Source organism: Rana temporaria, chromosome 8 (assembly GCF_905171775.1).
Source record: "Rana temporaria chromosome 8, aRanTem1.1, whole genome shotgun sequence".
NCBI lineage: Eukaryota > Metazoa > Chordata > Amphibia > Anura > Ranidae > Rana > Rana temporaria.
In genome coordinates this window covers 181,053,486-181,080,244 of record NC_053496.1, presented here as the reverse complement: position 1 = coordinate 181,080,244, position 26,759 = coordinate 181,053,486, and the positions used below count along the sequence as shown (strand labels likewise).

General features: G+C 49.8%; 1 protein-coding gene across 1 annotated transcript; it reads right to left on the bottom strand.

The window, feature by feature from the left end:
- Nucleotides 1-761: 761 nt before the first annotated feature.
- LOC120910573 (zinc finger protein 16-like) lies at nucleotides 762-24,766 on the bottom strand. The gene is made up of 9 exons (XM_040322331.1): nucleotides 24,563-24,766; nucleotides 23,972-24,075; nucleotides 22,583-22,744; nucleotides 22,419-22,494; nucleotides 19,053-20,212; nucleotides 10,239-10,457; nucleotides 6,325-6,480; nucleotides 6,151-6,226; nucleotides 762-2,557 (listed from the first exon to the last, which is right to left on the bottom strand). Exons 2-9 carry the CDS (start codon nucleotides 24,047-24,049, stop codon nucleotides 1,185-1,187), a joined length of 3,300 nt encoding a protein of 1,099 aa, XP_040178265.1. The 5' UTR covers nucleotides 24,050-24,075; nucleotides 24,563-24,766; the 3' UTR covers nucleotides 762-1,184.
- Between the last annotated feature and the right edge of the window lie 1,993 nt (nucleotides 24,767-26,759).

Genomic DNA, 26,759 nt, shown 5'->3' with positions numbered 1-26,759 from the left:
GTATAAAACCTCTTCTGTTTACAGGGAATGGAGGGGAAGTAGGAGACACGGGAGACTGGAGAGGTGAGTAGAATACCTCTTCTATTACAGGGAATGGAGGGGAGGTAGGAGACACGCCACCCCGGAGAGGGGAGTAGAATACCTCTTCTATTACAGGGAATGGAGGGGAGGTAGGAGACACGGGAGACCGGAGAGGTGAGTAGAATATCTCTTCTGTTACAGAGAATGGAGGGGAGGTAGGAGACACAGGACAGCGGAGAGGGGAGTATAAAACCTCTTCTGTTTACAGGGAATGGAGGGGAAGTAGGAGACACGCCACCCCGGAGAGGGGAGTAGAATAATTCTTCTATTACAGTGAACGTAGGGGAGGTAGGAGACCGGAGAGGGGAGTAGAATACCTCTTCTAATACAGGGAATGGAGAGGAGGTAGGAGACACAGGACAGCGGAGAGGGGAGTAGAATACCTCTTCTGTTACAGAGAATGGAGGGGAGGTAGAAGACACGCCACCCCGGAGAGGGGAGTATAATAATTCTTCTATTACAGTGAACGTAGGGGAGGTAGGAGACATGGGAGACCGGAGAGGGGAGTAGAATACCTCTTCTGTTATAGAAAGCTGGCATTGGGAACTTTTAAAAAAACCTACAAGGGTCACTTTAATGGCAAAGAACACTGAAAAGGTAACTAAAAAAAAAAAAAAAAATGCATCCAAAGGGCCACTCAAAAATTGGTATTCACCAAGAATATTCAATGGTACAAAATCCACATTCTTCAAATATACTTTATTATACTGAAATACTGAATCAGGGAACTTTACATCGTCCCTTCCGACATGCTAAATGATTTAGTTTCTTGACATGCTACTGCCGCCGGTCTTGGCAACTTAACTTTTTCGAAGCCACTTGGAGACGATGGCCTTCTACGCAGAGGTGGTAAATCCCGATGCACAGCCAAACCGACGACAGCTGTCGGGTAGAATCTTATTGAGCCCCCGGCATCAAGAAACTCTGGTCCTGTATGGGGAAGGTCTTATTTGGGTGAAGAAGAAATTGCACTTTGCGGAAACTAAGGGAAAAGGCTCCTAAAAAGTTTGGCGCCTTGGCTCCTGAGATACTTCTTTAGCCCTGTGCTACACATTGAGAATTTAGATGAATCCAAAATTGTAAAAAAAAAAGCCCTTAGGCTACTAAGTACAAGCATACGGCCTCTGCCCTCGGTGGATCATCTGGTGTTTTATGAGCAGCGAGTTGCGGGTGAAGCCTTTCCCGCACTCTGAACACAAATATGGCTTCTCCCCCGTGTGGGTCCTCTGGTGCCGGACCAGGACGGAGCTGTTGGTGAAGAATTTGTTGCATACGGTGCACGAGTATGGCTTTTCGCCCGTGTGGATCCTCTGGTGGGATATGAGGTTTGGGCTGCTCCGAAAACTCTTCCCGCACACCGAGCAGGAATAGGGTTTCTCCCCGGTGTGAATCCGTTGGTGTAGGGTGAGGTTGGCGCTACTCGTAAAACACTTCCCACACACAGAACAGACAAAAGGCTTCTCGCCGGTGTGCGTCCGCCGGTGTTTTATAAGCGAGGCCTTCTGGTTGAAGCTTTTCCCGCAGTCAGCGCACACGAAGGGCTTCTCTCCGGTGTGGATCCTCTGATGGGTGGTGAGGTGGGTGCTGACGGCGAAGCATTTCCCGCAGTCGCCGCACGTGAACGGTTTTTCGCCCGTGTGAACTCTTTGGTGCCGCTCGTACATCGACTTCTTGGTGAAGCTCTTCCCGCACTCGGTGCATATAATGGGCTGCGATCGTTGGTGGACCCTCTGATGCTTAGACAGGTCCGAGTTCCTGGTGAACAGCTTCTGGCACTGGGAGCACTGGTGCGTCCTGTCGACGGTGACCGTTATCTGAGGGGGAAACGGCTGATGGTAAATCATTCCGTTGTACTGAGGAATTGCTCCAAGGGGAGCTTCTAGCCTTTGCCCTGTATCGATCTCAGGGCCGCTGTCGGCATCCGTTTCGGGAACCGTATAATCCGTCTGTGCGTAGAGGTCGCCATCGGTGGCCCCGCCTTCTTCATAGACGGGGGTTTCTGCCTTGATGTGGTCTGCGTATTGCACGCCTGCTTGTCTATAGATGTCTACGTCTGGGAGATGTAGCTCCTCGGTGGACCGTTCCTCCTTCACATGTGAAGCTGAACCCGGTGTACTCTCGGCACGTGGAAGAAGAGTTTCTCCTCCACCAATTGGTTCGTCCTTAACGTGGTTAAACGCATGTTGCTCGCGATCTGGTGGTGTATAACCATCACTAGGGAGAGTATTCTGCTCATCGTGTGATGTCACCAACTCCTTATCATCAGAAGTGTCTTTAGCGTATTCCAAGCTTGCAGGAACGTCGTCGCTGGTAAACGCCCCTCCTTCGCAAGGCATGGCCTCCTCCCCGATAACGTCATCTTTATTTCCTTCCAGTATCAGAACGCCATTTTCTGGGGGGTCCCCCCTGTGACCCGACGCAACTTCGTCCTTAATTCCGTCCTTTGATGTTTCAGATTGGCAAAACTTGGAGGGATCTGTAAGAGATGAGAGCATTGGTTTAACCGCTTGAAGACCAGATCTTGTCTGGCAATTGCGTGCGCAATTTTAAAGCGTGACGTGTTAGGTACCTATTTACTCGGGCGTAACATCATCTTCTACAGGTTACAATAAAAATTGGGTTATACAGTGGAACCTCGGAATGCGAGTAATGAGCGTTTCGCAATGCGAGCACTGTGGCCCAGATTCACAGAGAGGTGGGCGCACATTAGTTGCCGCCGTACGCCACGCCGACGCATCGCAGGGAGGCAAGCATGGAATTCAGGAAGCCAGTGCTCCCAACGTTGCACCGGCGTGGCGTGGGTTTTAAAGGCGCAGGTGGAAGTGGGCGTGACCCATGCAAATGAGGCGTGACCCCATGCAAATGATGGGCCGAGCGCCAGACAAGTACGTTTAACGAACTGCGCATGCGCCGTGACGTGGACGCATCCCCCTGCGCATGCTCACAACCACGTCGGAAAACAACTGCCTAAGATACGCCGGATCACTGCGTACGCCGTGAACGTAACCTACACCCAAGCTAGACGCACGTCCAACGTAAAATACGCCGGCTTGTGCTCCCTGGTGCAGACCTTTGCATGTCTGTTGCCGGGTTGCACCTCCTTTATGGGGCTTAACTTTACGCCGGACGTACAACTTACGCGCACCTCTCGTAGCCTGTGTTGGGCGCACGCAGGTTCGTGAATCGCCGGATTTCCCTCATTTGCACGTTTGAATGGCTAATCAATGGGAGCGCCACCATGCGCCCAGCCTAAATGTGCGCCCACCCTACACCGGCGTGAGCAAGCTACGTCGGCGGGGTGAAGCCTGGTTTTAGGCGCATCTCTGTTTGTGGGTCTGGCGCACAGATACGACGGCGCACATTTGCACTTACGTCGGCGTAACTCGTTATACGTCGGCGTAAGTGATTTGTGAATCTGGGCCTGTATTTTTTTTTAAATCGACCATTTCCGAGGCTCTCTGGCGCCCCCCTGCCGGCGTATCTACTTTCTGTATTCAGAAAGCTCGATACGCCGACTTTAGCCTAAGATACGACTGGCATAAGTCTCTTATGCCGTCGTATCTTAGGGTGCATTCTGCCGCTGACCGCTAGGTGGCGTTCCCGTAGTTGTCAGCGTAGAGTATGCAAATTGCATACTTACGCCGATTCACAAACGGTAGTTTTTTACGTCGTTTGCGTAAGTCGCTTTCGTCGTAAGGCTGCTCCTGCTATTAGGAGGCACAGCCAATGGTAAGTATGGACGTCGTTCCCGCGTCGCGATTTTCAAATTTTACGTCGTTTGCGTAAGTCGTCCGTGAATGGCGCTGGACGCCATTTACGTGCACGTCGAAGCCAATGACGTCCTTGCGACGTCAATTACCGCAATGCACGTCGGAAAATTTTAGGGACGGCGCATGCGCAGTAGGTTCGGGGCGGGAACGAGCTTAATTTAAATGATCCACGCCCCCTACGGGATCATTTGAATTACGCGCGCTTACGCCGGCCCCTTTTAAGCTACGCCGCCGCAACTTTACAGGCAAGTGCTTTGTGAATCAAGCACTTGCCTGTAAAACTTGCGGCCGCGTAACGTAAAAATGTCATACGTTACGCCGCCGCAGTTTTGCGCGCCCCTACCTGAATCTGGCCCTTTGGATTACGAGCGTTCTCCTGGAATGGATTATACTCGTAATGCAAGGTTCCACTGTTTATTCAATTTTTATAACAAAATAAATGTATTTATAGAAAAAATAAATATATATAAATGTATATTTTTTAAATCACTGTGCGAATACCGTGTGACATAATATATTGGCAGCAACCACCTTTTCATTCTCTAGCATGTCTGCTAAAATATACAGAGCCTTGAAAAAGTATTCATACCCCTTGGAATTTTCCACATTTTGTCCACATTTGGGATTTTATGTGATGGACCAACACAAAAGTGGCACATAATTGTGAAGTGGAAGGAAAATGATAAATGGTTTTCAAGTTTTTACAAATAAATGTAAAAAAAAAGTGTGAAAAGTGTGGGGGAGGGGCATTTGTATTCAGCCCCCTTTACTCTGATACCCCTAACTAAAATCTAGTGGAGCCAATTGCCTTCAGAAGTCACCTAATTAATAAATAAAATCCACCTGTGTGTCATTTAATCTCAGTATAAATACAGCTGTTCTGTGAAGCCCTCAGAGGTTTGTTAGAGAACCTTCGAGAACAAACAGCATCATGAAGGCCGAGGAACACACCAGACAGGTCAGGGGTAAAGTTGTGGAGAAGTATAAAGCAGGGTTAGGTTATAAAAAAAAAAAATCTCCCAAGCTTTGAAGATCTCACGGAGCTTCTGTTCAATCCATCATCGGAAAATGGAAAGAGTACGGCACAACTGAAAACCTACCAAGACACGGCCGTCTATCCTAAACTGACCGGGCCGGGCAAGGAGAGCATTCATCAGAGAAGCAACCAAGAGGTCCATGGTAACTCTGGAGGAGCTGCAGAGATCCACAGCTCAGGGGGGAGAATCTGTCCACAGGACAACTATTAGTGGTCTCTCCACAAATCTGCCCTTTATGGAAGAGTGACAAGAAGAAGGCAAATCATAAGAAGTCCTGTTTTCAGTTTGTGAGAAGCCATGTGGGGGAGGGGACACAGCAAACATGTGGGGGAGGGGACACAGCAAACATGTGGAAGAAGGTGCTCGGGTCAAAGGAGACCAAAAATGTCAAGTTTTGGCCCGAAAGCAAAACGCTATGGGGCAGATTCTCGTAGATCGCCGCATCTCTGCGGCGGCGTAACGTATCTCATTTACGTTACGCTGCCGCAAGTTTTATGGGCAAGTGCTTGATTCACAAAGCACTTGCGTGTAAAGTTGTGGTGGCGTAGCGTAAATCCCCCGGCGCAAGGGGGCGTATAGCATTTAAATTAGGCGCGTTGCCGCCCTGAACCTAATGCGCATGCGCCGTCCCTAAAATTTCCCGACGTGCATTGCGCTAAATGACGTCGCAAGGACGTCATTGGTTTCGACGTGAACGTAAATGGCGTCCAGCCCCATTCACGGACGACTTACGCTAACAACGTAAATTTCGACGCAGGGAACGACTGCCATACTTAACATTGGTTGCCCCTCATATAGCAGGGGCAACTTTACGCCGCGCAAATCTAACGTAAACGTCGTAACTTCACTGCGTCGAACCGCACGTACGTTCGGGAATTCGCGTATTTTGCTAATTTGCATACACGACGGGGAAAACTATGGAGGCGACACCTAGCGGCTAAAAAAAAAAATTGCATTTAAGATCCGACAGCGTAAGAGCCTTACGCCTGTCGGATCTAATGGTTATCTATGCGTAACTGATTCTAAGAATCAGTCGCATAGATACGACGGCCCAGATTAGGACTTACGACGGCGCACATTGCGTTGCTCCGTCGTAAGCCCTTTGAGAATCTGGGCCAATCTTTACAGTAGTTTCATTCGAATTATTTCCGATGACCCCATAGAAGCTCTAGGACTGCCATCGACCCCTTGAGTTACCAGTAAGTATTGTAGGTTTATTGGCTTTCCATCCTCAAACACAACTCTGACCAATCCCCTCTTACCTAGCGTAGTGATGGTCTGGTGGCTCTCCGTCGTCGGGTCATTGTACAGAGCCGCGTGACCCAGAAACTTCCAAACCTGTGTGGAGAAAACAGCCCGTCACCTCTACAGTCACCACCCAGACACATCCCTTGTCTGTTACTGGATAATGTCCCAGAATTCCCGGCACCCCTCACCTCTCCTGTCAGCAGGTGGATGATCTTGTGTGAGACCTCGAGGATCTTTTTGTCATTCTTCAAGTCCCGTGTCAGTGAGAAGAACGCCGGTTGGATGCTCTGGGGGCTTCTGGAGGTGACAGGACTCTCGGCAGACTTCCTCACCACTCCATAATCCTAAATGGTAAAGGTGATACCGGTACATGACATACGGCTGGAGTACAAAGATCAAAAACCAAACCACACATCTATCGAAACGTTAAAACAATTTTTTGTACAGAACGCCGACCATTCCAATTCTTAGGACTTTAGGAATACAATATACATGATAATAGGAGTTGGTCACGTTCAACCGGACTTGTTCAGTAATGGTGACGTTTCATAGCTTGTCCAAGCCACACTTCCACAGGGTGTCAGGAAGATAAACCAGCATTTATATCCACACAGGTAGCACATAATCCTTCATCCAATCACCATGGAATGTGTCAAGACAGAAGCTGACTTTCCAAGAATGACTCAACATAGAAGGGCCTAGTCTACAGGTCAAGACTCTTCATTCTTCCTACAATCCCCATGGAATGTGTCAAGGCAAATGTTGACTGTTCGAGAAGAATGACCCAACATAGAAGGGCCTAGTCTACTGGTCAAGACTCGTCATTCTTCCTACAATCCCCATGGAATGTGTCAAGGCAGATGTTGACTGTTCGAGGAGAATGACCCAACATAGAAGGGCCTAGTCTACAGGTCAAGACTCTTCATTCTTCCTACAATCCCCATGGAATGTGTCAAGGCAAATGTTGACTGTTCGAGGAGAATGACCCAACATAGAAGGGCCAAGTCAACAGGTCAAGGCTCGGCATTGCTCAAAGTGCTGGTACTATAAATGCCGGGGTATTTTCCGGACACTCATTGGAACTGAAGAGGCTTGGAGAAGCTGAACAAACGAGATACAAGCTCATGGCTCAAGGAAGTGAGGGGCAATCTCTGGAATATGGACAGTAGTGTTCTTTGCTTTATCCAACACGGCTGGAGGTACGCCTTAAATGAACACCACCAGGTTACTGAATTCTGTTATGGCCATTGGCACTTCCAAGTTTTCCCCGGAGCACAGGCACCGTGGCCTATCAGGAGGTAGCTCTAAAGATAGGCACCTGCTTCAGCTGGCGATGCTACCCTCTGCATTTGACCCCTGCTTCCTCTAGTGACCCCTGCACTTCAGTGACTCCAGAAACTCTGTGCCTATGCACACCTCTGTCTCCAGTGACCCCAATGCTCCTGTCCCTCCAGTGAACCCTGTGAGCTCCTGTGTCTCCAGGGACCCCAGTATCTCCAAGCTCCTGTGACCCCTACTGTGTCTCCAGTGATTTTGGGACCCCTGTGCACTCCAGTGTCTCTGATACTCTTGTGCATCCAATGATTCTGGGGTCACTGTGTCTCCAGTGACCCCAGAGCACTCCGATATCCAATGACTCCTCAGCATCCTGAGTCAGGCAGAGACCCCTGAGCACCCAGTGTCATCTGGTGCCCCCAGTGTGCCCTGACCACCAAAGTGACCCTGATGCCCTTACTCAGGGCACAGTATCTCTCTCGGCATATGGAGCCCAGTCTGTGACACCAGAGGCCTCAAAGACAAATAGGTGGAGATGAGACCCACCAACATTGCAAGATGGAGAAGAAGCTATTCCTGCAGAACATAAAGATTTCTCCGGGGAATGGGGGTGAAATCCTCCATGTTATCAAATGTGGGGCCTCTCCACCCAGACACATCCTCCTGGTGACCAGCTGGAAAAGACCCTCATACCGAACCACCTACCTACAACTCTCTGCCCAGAGACAACATCCTGGTGACCAACTGGAGAAAACCCCCATACTGAAACCACCTATCTACAAATCTCTGCCCAGAGATGACCTCCTGGTGACCAACTGGAGAAGACCCCCATACTGAATCACCTACCTACAACTCTCCGCCCAGAGACATCCTCCTGGTGACTAGCTGGAGAAGACCCCACCTACCTACAACTCTCCACCCAGAGACAGCCTCCTGGTGACCAGCTGGAGAAGACCCCACCTACCTACAACTCTCCACCCAGAGACAGCCTCCTGGTGACCAGCTGGAGAAGACCCTCATACTGAACCACCTACCTACAACTCTCCACCCAGAGACAACCTCCTGGTGACCAGCTGGAGAAGACCCCCCCATACCTAACCACCTACCTACAACTCTCTGCCCAGAGACATCCTCCTGGTGACCAGCTGGAGAAGACCCCCCCATACCTAACCACCTACCTACAACTCTCTGCCCAGAGACATCCTCCTGGTGACCAGCTGGAGAAGACCCCCATACTGAACCACCTACCTACAACTCTCCAGCTGGAGAAGACCCCACCCCATAAGGAACCACCTTCCTACAACTCTCCGCCCAGAGACAACCTCCTGGTGACCAGCTGGAGAAGACCCTCATACCGAACCACCTACCTACAACTCTTCACCCAGAGACAACCTCCTGGTGACCAGCTGGAGAAGACCCCCATACTGAACCACCTACCTACAACTCTACACCCAGAGACAACCTCCTGGTGACCTGCTGCAGAAGATCCCCCCCATACCGAACCACCTACCTACAACTCTCCAGCTGGAGAAGACCCCACCCCATAAGGAACCACCTACCTACAACTCTCCGCCCAGAGACAACCTCCTGGTGACCAACTGGAGAAGACCCCCCATACCTAACCACCTATCTACAACTCTCCGACCAGAGACAGCCTCCTGGTGACCAGCTGGGGAAGACCCCCATACTGAACCACCTACCTACAACTCTACACCCAGAGACGGCCTCCTGGTGACTAGCTGGAGAAGACCCCCCATACTGAACCACCTACCTACAACTCTACACCCAGAGACAACCTCCTGGTGACCTGCTGCAGAAGATCCCCCCCATACCGAACCACCTACCTACAACTCTCCAGCTGGAGAAGACCCCACCCCATAAGGAACCACCTACCTACAACTCTCCGCCCAGAGACAACCTCCTGGTAACCAGCTGGAGAAGATCCCCCCTGCCCATACCGAACCACCTACCTACAACTCTCCGCCCAGAAACATCCTCTCATTGACCAACTGGAGAAGACCCCCATACTGAACCACCTACCTACAACTCTCCACCCAGAGAAAACCTCCTGGTGACCAGCTGGAGAAGACCCCCATAATGAAACCACCAACCTACAACTCTACACCCAGAGACAACCTCCTGGAGAAGATCCCCCCCGCCCATACCGAACCACCTACCTACAACTCTCTGCCCAGAAACATCCTCCCATTGACCAACTGGAGAAGACCCCCATACTGAACCACCTACCTACAACTCTCCACCCAGAGACATCCTCCTGGTGACCAGCTGGAGAAGACCCCCATAATGAAACCACCAACCTACAACTCTCCGCCCAGAGACAACCTCCTGGTGACCAGCTGGCGAAGATCCCCCCCATACCAAACCACCTACCTACAACTCTCCGCCCAGAGACAACCTCCTGGTGACCAGCTGGAGAAGACCCCCATACTGAACCACCTACCTACAACTCTACACCCAGAGACAACATCCTGGTGACCTGCTGCAGAAGATCCCCCCCCATACCGAACCACCTACCTACAACTCTCCAGCTGGAGAAGACTCCACCCCATAAGGAACCACCTACCTACAACTCTCCAGCTGGAGAAGACTCCACCCCATAAGGAACCACCTACCTACAACTCTCCGCCCAGAAACATCCTCCCATTGACCAACTGGAGAAGACCCCGATACTGAACCACCTACCTACAACTCTCCGCTCAGAGACATCTTCTTGGTGACCTGCTGGAGAAGACCCCCCCTACCTACAACTCTCCACCCACAATCCCCCCCACCAATCACATCATTCACAGATGAAGGGGGCCCTCACCTCTCCAGTCAGCAGGTGGACGATCTCCAGGGTGAGGCTGATAATGTCCTCCGTCACCGGATTTCGCTCAGCGTCCATCCTCGGCGCAGGGGGTGGGGCTCCAGCAGTGACCTGTATAAAACACACATAACAGATGAGACAAGAGAACGACCATCGCTGACCTCCTTCTGAAAATGCCGCCTCCCCTGGCTGTCTGGGGCCGGAACAAGCATGTAGCCAGTGAAGTCACAACTACTGATCTCCATAACTGCTCCACCAACTGACGCCTTCCTATTACTGTAACAACTGGGGGGAGGGGGGGGGGGCATCTTTGGGAGGAACAGAACCACTAATACTGGACTCTGATTGGCCCATCTTTCCTTCCTTCAGGGTGGAGTCTGCCAATTAGGTGTCACTGCTCAGCTCCACCCCTCTGATGAGCACCCAGGGCCTGCAATATGTCACTGTCAGAGCTGCTGTACACACAGGGAGCACCATGGTGACAAAGCAGGAAGTGGTGTATGGTGGGTGTCAGCCTGATTGTGAATTGCAGCTGGTGTGGATGAGGTGATGATGATGATGAAGGATGGTGGTGTGTACTCATTGATGATGGGTGGATGATGATGAGGACACAGAGACTCGCCTGCACTGGGGGTCCCCTTGCTCTTTTCTCTCTATCACATGGAGAACACAAAAAAAATCCCATTGAGAGGTCATTTCCGGCTTGCAGGGCATACACTTCCGGTATTTGCGCTCCACGGCTTCATAGTTCCGGGTTTGTGCGTCTCACTGGGGAGAGACCTGTTAAAGCTTACTTCCGGAGTGTGCGTTCCAGTGCACCAGCACCCTGGACTGTGCCGACTTCCGCGTTCCACGACTGATTGCGGACCAAGCGTTTTCTATGTTTCCCTGAGTGGGTGGGGCTTACAACAACTACATCTTTACCAGCTTCTTTAAGTGGGTGGGGCTTACGATGATGACATCGTTACCTGTGAGTGGGCGGGACTTATAACGATGACATCATGACCTTCGAGCTGGTACAAAGTGGGCGGGGATTATGGTGATGAATTTATTATCCATGAGTGGGCGGGGCTTGTAGTAATGACATCATGACCCCCTGAGCAAACACAAAGTGGTTAGGGGATCATTGTCACCCCTTTGATTAGTCACAAATCAGGTGGGGTCTGACATCATTTCTAGTGAGTGGGTGGGGCTTATAGCGATGACATCACGAGCCCTGAACAATCAGAAAGTGGGTGGGGCTTATAGCGATGACATCACGAGCCCTGAACAATCAGAAAGTGGGTGGGGCTTATAGCGATGACATCACGAGCCCTGAACAATCAGAAAGTAGGTGGGGCTTATAGCGATGACATCACAAGCCCTGAACAATCAGAACATGGGTGGGGCTTATAGCGATGACATCACGAGCCCTGAACAATCAGAAAGTGGGTGGGGCTTATAGCGATGACATCACAAGCCCTGAACAATCAGAAAGTAGGTGGGGCTTATAGCTATGACATCACAAGCCCTGAACAATCAGAAAGTAGGTGGGGCTTATAGCGATGACATCACGAGCCCTGAACAATCAGAAAGTAGGTGGGGCTTATAGCGATGACATCACAAGCCCTGAACAATCAGAAAGTGGGTGGCGCTTATAGCGATGACATCACGAGCCCTGAACAATCAGAAAGTAGGTGGGGCTTATAGCGATGACATCACAAGCCCTGAACAATCAGAAAGTAGGTGGGGCTTATAGCGATGACATCACGAGCCCTGAACAATCAGAAAGTAGGTGGGGCTTATAGCGATGACATCACGAGCCCTGAACAATCAGAAAGTAGGTGGGGCTTATAGCGATGACATCACGAGCCCTGAACAATCAGAAAGTAGGTGGGGCTTATAGCGATGACATCACAAGCCCTGAACAATCAGAACATGGGTGGGGCTTATAGCGATGACATCACGAGCCCTGAACAATCAGAAAGTGGGTGGGGCTTATAGCGATGACATCACAAGCCCTGAACAATCAGAAAGTAGGTGGGGCTTATAGCTATGACATCACAAGCCCTGAACAATCAGAAAGTAGGTGGGGCTTATAGCGATGACATCACGAGCCCTGAACAATCAGAAAGTGGGTGGGGCTTATAGCGATGACATCACGAGCCCTGAACAATCAGAAAATAGGTGGGGCTTATAGCGATGACATCACGAGCCCTGAACAATCAGAAAGTAGGTGGGGCTTATAGCGATGACATCACGAGCCCTGAACAATCAGAAAGTGGGTGGGGCTTATAGCGATGACATCATGAGCCCTGAACAATCAGAAAGTAGGTGGGGCTTATAGCGATGACATCATGAGCCCTGAACAATCAGAAAGTAGGTGGGGCTTATAGCGATAAATTAATGTATTATAAATGTTTTACCCATGAGTGGGCGGGGTTTATAGCGAAGACATCATGACCCCCCTGAGCAATCACAAAGTGGGCGGGGCCTTGAAGTGATCGCATTGTTACCCCTTTGATTAGTCACAAAGCAGGTGGGATATGACATCATTACCAGCAAGTGGGTGGGGCTTATAGTGATGACATCATTATCCCCTTAACAATCACAAAGCGGGCAGGCTTATACTGATGACACTCCCACTTACCTCTAAGTGGGAGGGACTTATAGTGATCACATCATGACCACCGAGCTGGTACAATGTGGGTGGGGCTTATGGCTATGCATTTATTACCTCTGAGTGGGTGGGGCTTATAGTGCTGACATCACCACCCCTAAACTATCACAAAGTGGGTGGGGCTTATAGTAATGACATCATGACCCTTCTGAGAAATCACACAGTGGGCAGGGCTTCTAGTAATGATATTATTACCTCTGAGAGGGTGGGACTTTTAATAATGACATCATGACCTTTAAAGCTGTTACAAAGTGGGTGGGGCTTATGATGATTTATGACTTGCGAGTGGGTGGGGCTTATAGTGCTGACATCCCTACCCCTGAGTAATCACAAAGTGGGTGGGGCTTACAGTGATGACATCATTACCTGAGTGGGCAGGACCTATAGTAATGACATCATGACCGTTGAGCAGTTACAAAGTGGGTGGGGCTTATGGTGATTAATTTATGACTTGTGAGTAGGTGGGGCTTAGAGCGCTGACATCACTACCCCTGAGCAATCACAAAGTGGGTGGAGCTTATCGGTACGACATCATTACCCCTCTGAGCACTCACAAAGTGGGCGGGGACCTAAAATGGTCGCATTGTTACCCCTTTGATGAGTCACAAAGCTGGTGGGGAATGATATCGTTACCAGTGAGTGGGTGGGGCTTATAGTCATGACATCATTCCCCCTTTCAGTGGTCACAAAGTGGGCGGGGTGATGACTGAACTGAGGATCTGAGTGCTCACTTCCTTTCAGTCCTGCCGGGAACAGGAAACTGAATCTCCAGCCGCAAGGTACGGTGGGGGAGGGGAGTAAAAAAACATAGGGAGGGGGGAGTAAAAGGCACATGGGGGGGGGGGGGTAAAAAAACATAGGGAGGGGGGAGTAAAAGGCACATGGGGGGGGGGGAAAAAAACATAGGGAGGGGGGGAGTAAAAGGCACATGGGGGGGGGGGGAAAAAAACAAAGGGAGGAGGAGGGGAGGAGTAAAAAAAAAACATGGGGGGGGAGTAAAAAGAACATAGGGAGGGAGGGAGGGGGGAGTAAAAAGAACATGGGGGGGGGGAGTAAAAAAAACATGGGAGGGGTAAAAAAAAACAAAGGGAGGAGGAGGGGAGGAGTAAAAAAAAACATGGGGGGGGGGGAGTAAAAAGAACATAGGGAGGGAGGGAGGGGGAGTAAAAAGAACATAGGGAGGGGGAGTAAAAAGAACATGGGGGAGGGGGAGTAAAAAAACATGGGGGGGGGGAAAAAAAACATAGGGAGGAGGGAGGGGGGAGTAAAAAAAACATGGGGGGGGGGTAAAAAGAACATAGGGAGGGAGGGGGAGTAAAAAGAACATGGGGGAGGGGGAGTAAAAAAAACATGGGGGGGGGGGGGAGTAAAAAAAACATAGGGAGGGAGGGGGAGTAAAAAAAACATGGGGGGGTAAAAAGAACATAACTGAAACATCACCTTTGGGTGGAGCGATCCTTTAAATTCTGTACATCTCCATCAGGTTATGTTATCTACTAACCACACCCACACAATTTTCCTTCTTTGTATTTATTTTTTATGCGTTTATTAATTCGGCATGCGGTAACAAACGTCTAAAAACAAGATTCGGGGGGGCTTCAGGGAATTAAAAAAAAAAAAAAAAACCTAAAGGAAAAAAAAAAAACTCTGCTCCGATCGTAAAAACGCTCAGTGACTTAAACACTTGTACGGCCAGGTATGAGCACTCAGTGAACCGCGGGGGCGGGGTTTATAAAGGTTCATAAGGCAGATCAAGCAGTGATTGACCGACCGAGCATTATCCTCATTCGCTCTCCTTCAGAAGGGGATCCGCCCAGATGCAGAGTTTGTGTTTTTTTCGCAGTCAGTAATTCCAACTGGGGCTGACCCGCCTGAGTCCCCGCCCAGCCACAGTCACCAGGCAGTGTTATAAATATGGATGGATGTAGGAGGAGCAAGTAGATCCAGGATAGGAAGAGCCATTCAAAAAAAAAAAAGTGAAGAAGAAGCAAAAAAAAAAAATATGTCCCATTCGTAAAAACGCTCAGTGATTTAAACACTTGTACAGCCCGATATGAGCACTCAGTGAACCGCGGGGGTGGGGTTTATAAAGGTTCATGAGGCAAATCACGCAGTGATTGACTGACCGAGCATTGTCCTCATTCGCTCTCCTTCAGAAGGGGATCCGCCCAGATGCAGAGTTTGTGTTTTTTCGCAGTCAGTAATTCCAACTGGGGCTGACCTGCCTGAGGCCCCGCCCAGGCGGTGCTATAAACATGGGTGGATGTAGGAGGAGCAAGTGGATCCAGGATAGGACAAGCCACTCCTCCTAGGATTGTCCATCTCCAGGGTCTTCCCCCGCAGTGTTCAGAGGCTTCTCCTTTACTCCAAAAGCGACACAGGGGTCAATCCATTGTACACTAAGGGGGGGGGGGGGGGGACGCTGGAAACTGACACTACCAGAAGTGTCGGATTCCATGCAGTCTCCCCCCCCAGCACTGGCTTCTTATACAGTATCTCACAAAAGTAAGTACACCCCCCACGTTTCTGTAAATATTTTCTTCTATCTTTTCATGTGACAACACTGAGTGTACAGCTTGTATAACAGTGTACATTTGCCGTCCCCTCAAAAATAACTCAACACACAGCCATTCATGTCTAAACCGCTGACAAACAAAAGTGAGTACACCCCTAAGTGAAAATGTCCAAATTGGGCCCGAAGTGTCAATATTTTGTGTGGCCACCATTATTTTTAACCCTCTTGGGCATGGAGGTCACCAGAGCTTCACAGGTTGTCACTGGAGTCCTCTTCCCCTCCTCCATGATGAGATCACAGAGCTGGTGGGTGTTGGAGACCTTGCGCTCCTCCACTTTCCGTTTGAGCATGTCCCACAGATGATCAACAGGGTTTAGGTCTGGAGACATGCTTGGCCAGTTCATCACCTTTACCCTCAGCTTCTTTAGCAAGGCAGTGGTGGTCTTGGAGGTGTGTTTGGGGTCGTTTATCATGTTGGAATACTGCCCTGTGGCCCAGTCTCTGAAGGGAGGGGATCATGATCGGCTTCAGTATGTCACAGTACATGTCGGCATTCATGGTCCCCTCAATGAACTGTAGATCCCCAGTGCCGGCAGCCCCAGGCCATGACACTCCCACCACCATGACTGACTGTAGGCAAGACACACTTGTCTTTGTCCTCCTCACCTGGCCCCTCCCACACACGCCTGACACCATCTGACACCAAATACCTTTATCTTGGTCTCATCAGACCACAGGACGCGGTTCCAGTAATCCATGTCCTTAGTCTGCTTGTCTTCAGCAAACTGTTTGCGGCTCTTTCTTGTGCATCATCTCCAGAAGAGGCTTCCTTCTGGGACGACAGCCATGCAGACCAATTTGATGCAGTGTACGGCGTATGGTCTGAGCACTGACAGGCTGACCCCCCACCTCTGCAGCAATGCTGGCAGCACTCATATGTATATTTCCTAAAGGCAACCTCTGGATATGACGCTGAGCACGTGACCTCAACTTCTTTGGTGGACCATGACGAGGCCTGTTCTGAGGGTAACCCGTCCTGTTATACCGCTGTATGGTCATGGCCACCGTGCTGCAGCTCAGTTTTAGGGTCTTGGCAATCTTCTTATATCCTCGGCCATCTTTATGTAGAGACACAATTCTTTATATCAGATCCTCAGAGAGTTCTTTGCCATGAGGTGCCATGTTGTCCTTCCAGTGACCAGTATGAGAGAGTGAGAGCGATAACACCAAATTTAACACACCTGCTCCCCATTCACACCTGAGACCTTGTAACACTAACGAGTCACATGACACCGGGGGGAGGGAAAATGGCTAATTGGGCCCAATTTGGACATTTTCACTTAGGGGGTGTACTCACTTTTGTTGCCAGCGGTTTAGACATGAATGGCTGTGTGTTGAGTTATTTTGAGGGGACAGAAAATTTACACCGTTATACAAGTGGTGGTGAGCCGTTGGTATTACAAGTTATTACCACCAGATGTGTAAGCTGGCGCCATCTGGTGGTGGCCGTTGGTATTACAAGTTATTACCACCAGATGTGTAAGCTGGCGCCATCTGGTGGTGGCCGTTGGTATTACAAGTTATTACCACCTGATGTGTAAGCTGGCACCATCTGGTGGTGGCCGTTGGTATTACAAGTTAAGCATTACAAGTTAAACAGCAATTCTAATGTCATTTTTCACTATTTTTCACTGCCATCTTCTTCCCTCTAATTAGAACCCCCAAACATTATATATATTTTTTATCCTAACACCCTAGAGAATAAAATGGTGATCGTTGCAATACTTTGTCACGCCGTATTTGCGCAGCGGTCTTACAAGCGCATTTTTTTGGGAAAAAATTACACTTTTTTTAATTAAAAAATAAGACAACAGTAAAGTTATCCCCATTTTTTTTAATATTATGAAAGATAATGTTACGCCGAGTAAATTGATACCCAACATGTCACGCTTCAAAATTACGTCCGCTCGTGGAATGCCGACAAACTTTTTTACCCTTTAAAATCTTCATAGGCGACGTTTAAAAAATTCTACAGGTTGCATGTTTTGAGTTACAGAGGAGGTCTAGGGCTAGAATTATTGCTCTTGCTCTACCAATCGCGGCGATACCTTACATGTGTGGTTTGAACACCGTTTACATATGCGGGCGCTACTCACGTATGTGTTCGCTTCTGCGCGCAAGCTCGTCGGGACAGGGCGCGTTTTCTGGCTCCTAACTTTTTTAGCTGGCTCCTAGATTCCAAGCAAATTTGTCAACCCCTGCACTACACAACATTGTAGATACAAAGTGTAATTTCTTCAGTGTTGTCACATGAAAACATTTACAAAAATACGAGGGGTGTACTTACTTGTGTTAGATACTGTATCTTTCTGAGATTCCATTGGTGAAATGTCCCCCAGAATTCCCCCCACATCTCAGAGCCAAATGATGGTGTCACCGGACAGATCTTCCATAACGTGAGAGGAGGAGTAGCAACACAATTACTGCAGGAAATCTCCCCATTGTGGGAGGGGCAGAGACACAAACTACTGTTGCGAAATCTCCCCATTGTGGGAGGGGCAGAGACACCAACTACTGTTGCGAAATCTCCCCATTGTGGGAGGGGCAGAGACACAAACTACTGTTGCGAAATCTCCCCATTGTGGGAGGGGCAGAGACACCAACTACTGTTTGCGAAATCTCCCCATTGTGGGAGGGGCAGAGACACCAACTACTGTTTGCGAAATCTCCCCGTTGTGGGAGGGGCAGAGACACCAACTACTGTTTGCGAAATCTCCCCGTTGTGGGAGGGGCAGAGACACAAACTACTGTTGTGAAATCTCCCCATTGTGGGAGGGGCAGAGACACCAACTACTGTTGCGAAATCTCCCCATTGTGGGAGGGGCAGAGACACCAACTACTGTTTGCGAAATCTCCCCGTTGTGGGAGGGGCAGAGACACCAACTACTGTTTGCGAAATCTCCCCGTTGTGGGAGGGGCAGAGACACAAACTACTGTTGCGAAATCTCCCCATTGTGGGAGGGGCAGAGACACCAACTACTGTTGCGAAATCTCCCCATTGTGGGAGGGCCAGAGACACAAACTACTGTTGCGAAATCTCCCCATTGTGGGAGGGGCAGAGACACAAACTACTGCTGGGAAATCTCCCCATTGTGGGAGGGGCAGAGACACAAACCACTGTAATGACATCTCTTCAATGTGGGAGGGGCAGAGACACAAACTACTGTTGCGAAATCTCCCCATTGTGGGAGGGGCAGAGACAAAACTACTGTTGCGAAATCTCCCCATTGTGGGAGGGGCAGAGACAAATCTACTGTTGCGAAATCTCCCCATTGTGGGAGGGGCAGAGACAAAACTACTGTTGCGAAATCTCCCCATTGTGGGAGGGGCAGAGACACAAACCACTGCAATGACATCTCTTCAATGTGGGAGGGGCAGAGACACAAACTAGTGTGGGAAATCTCACCAACGGACTCTCCCAGACATTAAGAAGCCAGCCGTTGCCTCTACTCAAGCATCAATTTTGGGGTGGTGTCACCCTTTAATGACAACTTTGGGCCCCGGTTCTGTATAGGAAAGTCCATTTGATATCACACAATTTAGATACTGATGGAGGCCGGGGTCAGGGGAGAGTGTGTACCCTTCTGTGTTTGTTGAGCTGACAGCCCTGGATGAATCCCTTCCCGCACACGTTGCAGGAGTATGGCTTCTCCCCGGTGTGCGTCTTCTGGTGCCGGACCAGGACGGAGCTGTTGGTGAAGAACTTGCCACAGATGGCGCAGAAGTATGGCTTCTCCCCCGTGTGAATCCTCTGGTGCGTGATGAGGTTGGGGCTGCTGCGGAAGGTCTTCCCGCACACGTCACAGGCGTATGGCTTCTCCCCGGTGTGGACCCGCTGGTGCTGGGTGAGGTTGGCGCTGCTGGTGAAGCACTTTCCGCAGTCGGAGCAGACAAAGGGTTTCTCCCCCGTGTGCGTCCTCCGGTGTTTGATCAGCGTGGCCTTCTGGTTGAAGCTCCTCCCGCAGTCGGCGCAGGCGAAGGGCTTCTCCCCTGTGTGGATCCTCTGGTGGCGGATGAGGTGGGAGATGGCGGAGAAGGTCTTGCCGCAGTCGGGGCAGGAGAGCTGCTTCTCGTTTTTGATCAGCATGGAGTTTTTTGCCGAGCAGCTCCCGCAGTCAAAGTTCAAGAGGGAGTGCTGATGGCGTTTCGTCAGATCGGCGTGGACAGCGAAACAATCCTGGATTTCCGAGCTCGGCTGCCTCTGGCCCAGGGATGCTGGAGAATACGTGGAGCCGTACAGCCCATTGTACTCGATGACTGTGATGGAAGGGTCTTCCTCCAGCTGAGGTGACCCGCTCTCCTCTCCGCTGTCCTCTTCCGTGTCCGGTATGTTATACCCATCCCCATCCACAGCGTTTTCTTCCTTATACGGGATGGATTCTTCTTCGGCATAAGAAGAAAACTCTGAGGGACCTTCGGGTCTACAGCCATCGGAGGTTGGATGAGGTTCCTCCTCACCGAAATCAGGCAAAACATTTTTATACAGACGCGTCGTTTGCGGCATCATGTATACACCCCCTTCAGCTACGTCTTCTTCTTCTTCACTGATTTCGCATTCCGCCTTAAGCTCAAATGCACTTAGACGCGACACGATCCTCTTCTCCATCAATCGGTTATTTGCCTCTGCGTGGCACGGTGGTTTGGGAATGTTGGCACATGGAAGGTCATTGTCCTCAAACAAGGGCGGCTCCTGCTTGATTTTGCCCAGAGTCGTTTTATTGTAGGAGACTTTTGAGGAACCTGGGGGGAGAAATATGTCCGTGTCAAACATAAAATTAAAGGGCCAGTACCCTAAATTTGGCTTAGTCTGCTCTACAGCTGGTCATCTATAGAAGGCTTGGAGAGATACAATGGACACCCAACTCATCTACAAAGAACCACCATAAGCGATGAGTTGACTGATCCATCAAACTAGGGAGACCCTAAAAAAAAATTCCCTCCCTCGGGATCTACAGAAATTTGGCTATGCCAAGCACCAAACAGAAAATAGGTAACTGAGGGGGTCTTGTTTTTCTAACAGCCATTGAACATTTGTAAACTATGGAAGGTCATCTTTCTTCTGCAGATTCTCTGGTACCTATATACAGACTAGGGTTGTCCCGATACCACTTTTTTAAAGTGGAGTTCCACCCATAAATATAACATTACATCAGTAGTTTAAAAAAAATGTCATTAGTCCTTTACGAATTTTTTTTTTTTTTTAGATGCCTACAAAGTGTTGTTGCTAGGCAGAATAGTTAATCTTCCCACTTCCTGCACCTAGGTTCTTAATGCTTCCTAACCTACACCGCACAGACTCCTGGGAATGTAGTGGGTGTAACTTTCCAGGAGTCTGTGCACTCCCCAGTCTCAAAGAATCATGTGACTTGGACAGCACAGGTGCTGAAACCTGATCTGACACTGCTTGTGCAGCACTGAGCATGTGCGAGATTTGCAAGGCTGAAATCCAGGAAGTCATACAGTCTGGCTTCATGATGCCCACACTTAAGATGGCCCCAGTCAATTTCTATTTTATAAAGTGTCTAAATGCTGTAACAACCTAACAAAACGGACCTTAGTTTACAGACTAACTTTACTAGAATACATTAAGCTTGTGTATTACAGGGGTATTTATATTTAAAAAGTGAAATTGTGTCCGGAACTCCGCTTTAAGACTGAGTACAAGTACCGATACTTTTTTTCAAGTACTCACCGATACCGATTACCGATACTTTTTTTAATGTCATGCGTCAGCATTTTTTTCTTTTTTACAATTTAAATATTTCACTATTTTTTGTTGTTTTTCAATGCTTTCTTGGGGGGGGGGAGTTTGTGTCAGTGTGTTTTTTATTTTAATATGTATTATTTTTTACAATTAATTATTTTTATTATTTATTGCCATTTTTTTTTCTTAGCCCTGTTGGTAGGCTTTGGTGAGATATCAGAGGTCATAACAGACCCCTGATATCTCACCTTTGAGACAGAGAAAGGGACTAAGGACACAGATTCCCCAGTCCCTTTCTCTGCTGCACTGGAAAGGAATGGAGAGGAGACAGAGGCTCCTCTCCATTCATAAACTGAAGTATCGTAAACACAGTTTACAATGCTCAGTCATATGAATAAACAGAGTCAGTAGTCACTGACTCTGTTCATTCAGAAAAGGTAGGAGCCGGGTTTAGCGGCTCCTACCGCCGCTCTCCATCCTGACAGAGGGGGCGGAGGAGGACATGGAGGGGGACACAGAGCACAGAGGGGGGAAGCAGCGGCACGGAGGGGGGACACAGATCACGGAGGGGGGAAGCAGCGGCACGGAGGGGGGACACAGATCACAGAGGGGGGAAGCAGCGGCACGGAGGGGGGACACAGATCACAGAGGGGGGAAGCAGTGGCACGGAGGGAGGACACAGATCACGGAGGGGGGAAGCAGCGGCACAGAGGGGGAGAGCAGAACAGAGGACGGCAGCGGCACGGAGGGGGAGAGCAGAACGGTAGCGGCACAGAGGGGGAGAGCAGAACGGTAGCGGCACAGAGGGGGAGAGCAGAACGGCAGCGGCACGGAGGGGGAGAGCAGAACGGCAGCGGCACGGAGGGGGGACACAGGAGCATGGAGGGAGAGTCAGGTATCGGTAAAGATTCGGAGCATTTTCCCCGAGTACAAGTACTCGGGGAAATGCTTGGTATCGGTCCCGATACCAGTATCGGTATCGGGACAACCCTAATACAGACCTTTCCTTGTTCAATGCACATCAGCTGATGAGAGAACACCAACCAACTGCTAAGCTTGGAGGCCCATGGATATCTCAGAGAAAACAGTTCTATGGTATGCCCCCAATTCATTTGGCTATTTAGTCTGGAGACCTTCCCCTTTAGCCTAGAGTCGTGCCTCCACTTTCACCTAGACATCATACAAAAAAACATCTCTCATGATTCTACTATTCCCATACACAAGAGATGCACCTTCTCTTACCAGGCGAGATGATGGTCTTCAGATTCTCCTTGACCACTTCATTACACACAGCCACGTGTCCCAAGAACCGCCACACCTGTTTCGCACAACAGACGACATGAAGAGACCGTGAGCAAGGCCCCCTCCAACAACAGACCACACCCAGCTCCCAGAACCCCTCTCACCTCTCCGGTCAGCAGGTGGATGATCTTGTTGCTGACCTCCAGAACCTTCTTATCCGCCGTCATTGATCGGGGTGTTGGTGGCACCATTGGCCTCTTCACGCCTTTGGACCCAAGGATACCTTTATTAGCAAATTCACTGGACTTCCCGACCACTTTATAGTCCTGGAAGTTGAGAGTGAAAATATAGTGTTATATATAACATTGTGGTCAGATCTGAGTTCCCAGCCCCAACCAAACTCGAGAGACAGTTACCACATCCATCTACCATCTGGACCCATTCAATGTCCAAAGGCCAACCAAAATCCTATGTATGCAGGTCAACACAATGGGTGACCAGAAGACAATTAGCCACTTGGCATCCAATATGGCTTCCCACATCCATCTACCCCCAGCCTTCCTCAAGCTTTTACTCAGGAGGAACCCTTATGCCCCATATACACGAGCGGAAATTAAGTCGGAAAAACCTTGGATTGAATTCCGCTCAAGCTTGCATACACACGATCACACAAAAGTTCTCTGACGTCAAAATGAAGTTCAAAACTTCCGACCATGCGTCGAATTGTTTCCGAGCATGTGTCGGAATTTTGCGCGTCGGAATTGCTACAGACGATTTGAATCTTTTGCTGGTGGAAATTCCGACAGCAAAAGTCTGATGGAGCATACACACGGTCATAAATTTCCGACCAAAAGCTCCCATCGGACTTTTTCTGTCGGAAATTCCGATGTGCTTTTGGCCAGGCAAAAGCCTGATCGTGATCATGATCTAGATCAGGGGTGCCCAACCTTTTGAAGAGCGAGGGCCACTTGGTAACCAGTCACCATCGGCTTATGGGGCTCTACTCCGCAGCATTTTTCTTCCTCTACCACGAGCTTCATTCACAACACTGATGCTGTGGTATGACGGTTCGGCAACCTGCGATCTGGACTTGCCAACCCTCCATTCCAGAGCGGGAAATCGCGGGCCACATCAGAGGTCTCCGCGGGCCACATGTGGCCCCCGGGTCACTGGTTGGCCACCCCTGATCTAGATGGACATGTGACTATGGGACAATTAACCACCTGGCTTCTAAAAAAAGAAAATTCCACCATTTGTAAGCCATCTACCTACTACTTAATGTGGGGAATAGGTAGAACCTCTGTCAAGTTTTAATGAGAAAGATCTGACTCTGGCTTTTTTCCCCCAGTGGCACCACAGGAAGTGAGAGGAAATCCCTCCTTAATGAGGGGAAACCCCTTCTTAGAAAATTCTCACAAGAACAGGTGTCCCCATTGGAAGATTTCCCCTCTGTTCCTGTTCTGGTGATAACTATAAAAATTGTGGGTTTCCCATCACTTTCTGTCTTAGCACGACATATAGCGCCCCCTCTATGGATGGGGCAGGAAGCTCACCTCGCCGGTCAGAAGGAAGACGATCTCCAGGGTGAGGCTTATAATGTCCTCCGATACCGGCCTGTGGTCGGGCTCCATCCTGATGGCGTTGGGTTCTGGGAAGCCTGCGGGTGAGAAGATGGGAAGGATAATGAGCCGAACCGGCTGAGAAATGTCCTTCGTCTTAAAGGCACGAAGACAAAGCGGGAATTTTATGTTGGGTGGACAAGTTCTTCGCCATCTACTGGTGGAACCATCGTATAGAATATGTGGTATGACATGGCAACCAATGGAGAAGCTCATTACTGTCAATGGACGGAGGAGGTGATCTGGCACCCGGCGGCGCGTTTTACGGGGGTAACGTCTACCGTTCATAGTTGGCTATCATTTTAGGTTAGAGAAGGCGCCATTGATAGTTGGCGTCATCAGACAGGAAATGAGGTGTGAGCCCTTCAAATATGTCCCCTCACTATTCCAAATTCTATTTTATTCCCCCATTATGGCTGCAGCCAATAGACCTTCCTTCCCCCTTTAGCCATGTGGCCACCATTATAGGGATAGTTTTCTGCAGTATATATCATGGATTATATGGTGGGTGAAGGAGACAGTCACCTGCACTGAGTAGAGTACAGCTGCCTCCGAATCTCCCCGAAATACCACACTAAACTCCCTTTAAAGGGCAAAAAAAAGAGACCACTTCCTGATAAGCTTTGGTCACTTCCGGCCCACAGTGAAGATTTGCGTTCCAGAGGTCGTCCTTGCTGTTCGACTTCCGGGTTATTGCGTCTCACGGGCGGGCGCTGCGGGGTCACTTCCGGGTTGCTGCGTTCCAGGTGATTTCCGGATTCTGCGTTTCAAGCCTCGGTGCGGCTCTCCGGGGATTGGGAGCCCCCTTGCTGCACTACATTTCCCACAATGCACAGAAGTCTAGAAATATGACCCTGTGGAATGTGTTGGGGGTCCAGTGTGACCATACTGGCTTTATTCTATGAAGGGTACAAGGAGCTGGGTGCTATAACCCATAGCAACCAACCCTATGAGCAGTAAGCCATAGCAACCAAGTAAAAGTGCATTAACCTCTAGCAACCAATGCTAACCAGCAACATCTAGCAACCAATGCTAACTCTAGGAACCCGTAGCAACAATTGCTAAGTGCGGTAACCCATAGCAACCAAGGATACGTGTAGTGACCCACAGCTAGGAGCAGTAACCTATAGCAACCAAGGCTAACTGTAGGAACCCATAGCAACCATGGCTAGGAGCAGTGAGCCATAGCAAACTGAATGATGGTTGGTTGCTCTGGGTTACCACAATTAGCACTGCCCATTCTTCCACCATTGAGACTTTGGACCAGATCACCCTCAGTCCTAATTATGGACCAGGGCTCCCTAGTGCAGACTATGGGCAAGAGCTCCAGTACAGACTGTAGAGCAATTCCCAGTGTAGACTATGGACCGGGGCTGACTATGTTCTTGGTCCCCCCAGTTCATGCTATAGTCCAGGGCTCCAGTGCTAATTGTGGACCAGGACCCTCCCATTTCCCCCCAGTGAAGACTATGGACCAAGACAACCCCAGTGCAGTGCAGACTGTGGGCCAGGACACCCCATATTCCCCCCAAACAAAGACTATAAATTGGGCCACCCTAAGTCCTAACTTTGGACCAGAGCTCCCTAGTGAAGACTGTGGACCAGGACACCGTCAGCCCTAACTATGGGCTCCCTAGTGAAGACTGTGGACCAGGACACCCTCAGCCCTAACTATGGGCTCCCTAGTGGAGACTGTGGACCAGGACACCCTCAGCCCTAACTATGGGCTCTCTAGTGAAGACTATGGACCAGGACACCCTCAGTCCTAACTATGGACCAGGGCTGCCTAGTGCCAACGATGGATAAGGGTTTGAGTACAGACTGTGGATCAGGACCCCCCAATCCCATCGAAGACTGTGGACCAGGACACCCTCAGCCCTAACTATGGGCTCCCTAGTGAAGACTATGGACCAGGACACCCTCAGTCCTTACTATGGGCTCTCTAGTGAAGACTGTGGATCAGGACCCCCCCAATCCCATCGAAGACTGTGGACCAGGGCTGACTGTATGTTGATATCCTGATGTTCCTCCTATCTATGTATCTCAATTTAGGGATGTGGTGCCGTTGACTATCCAACATCCGGCAATATTAAATAAAAATCTCCATTTACACTTGTAGGACTCCAGAGTCTCCCGATTTTAGAGTGCAACTTTGGATGGGTGTGACTTGTTGTCCCTCTGGAAAGTCAGACCCACTGTTGCATGTAAAACATCCGGGTGCGACTTCCATGCAACTTTTGAGGGTTAACATTGAAGTCTATGGCCCTCGAGTTGCATGGAAGTCGGACCAAAGTAGTGCATGAACTACTTGAAGTTGCTACCACTTTAACCGCTTGCCGACCGGCTCACGCCGATATACGTCGGCAGAATGGCACTGCTGCGCAAAGTGACGTATATATATGCCACTTTGAAGTTCGCGCCATGCAGGTGCTCTGTCACCGTGCCCGCGGGCCCCGCGGACTCGATGTCCACCGGTGTCCAGCGATCGTGACACGGAGCTGCAGAACGGGGGGGGGATGCCTATGTAAACAAGGCATCTTCCTGTTCTGCCTAGTGACAGGACACCGATCGTCTGCTCCCTGTAATCGGGAGAAGTGATCAGTGTGGTGTCACAGTAAACCCCGCCCCCACACCGTTAGAATCACTCCCTAGGACACACTTAACCCCTTCCTCGTCCCCTAGTGGTTAGCCGCTCCACTGCCAGTGTCATTTAAACAGTAAT

Excerpts from the sequence above, each read along its gene's own strand:
- LOC120910573 (XM_040322331.1), bottom strand. The coding sequence starts at position 24,049 with ATGGAGCCCGACCACAGGCCGGTATCGGAGGACATTATAAGCCTCACC. Across the intron at positions 22,745-23,971 it reads TCTTCCTTCTGACCGGCGAG|GACTATAAAGTGGTCGGGAA; the intron begins GTGAGCTTCCTG and ends CTCAACTTCCAG. Across the intron at positions 2,558-6,150 it reads CCAGACCATCACTACGCTAG|ATCCCTCCAAGTTTTGCCAA; the intron begins GTAAGAGGGGAT and ends CATCTCTTACAG.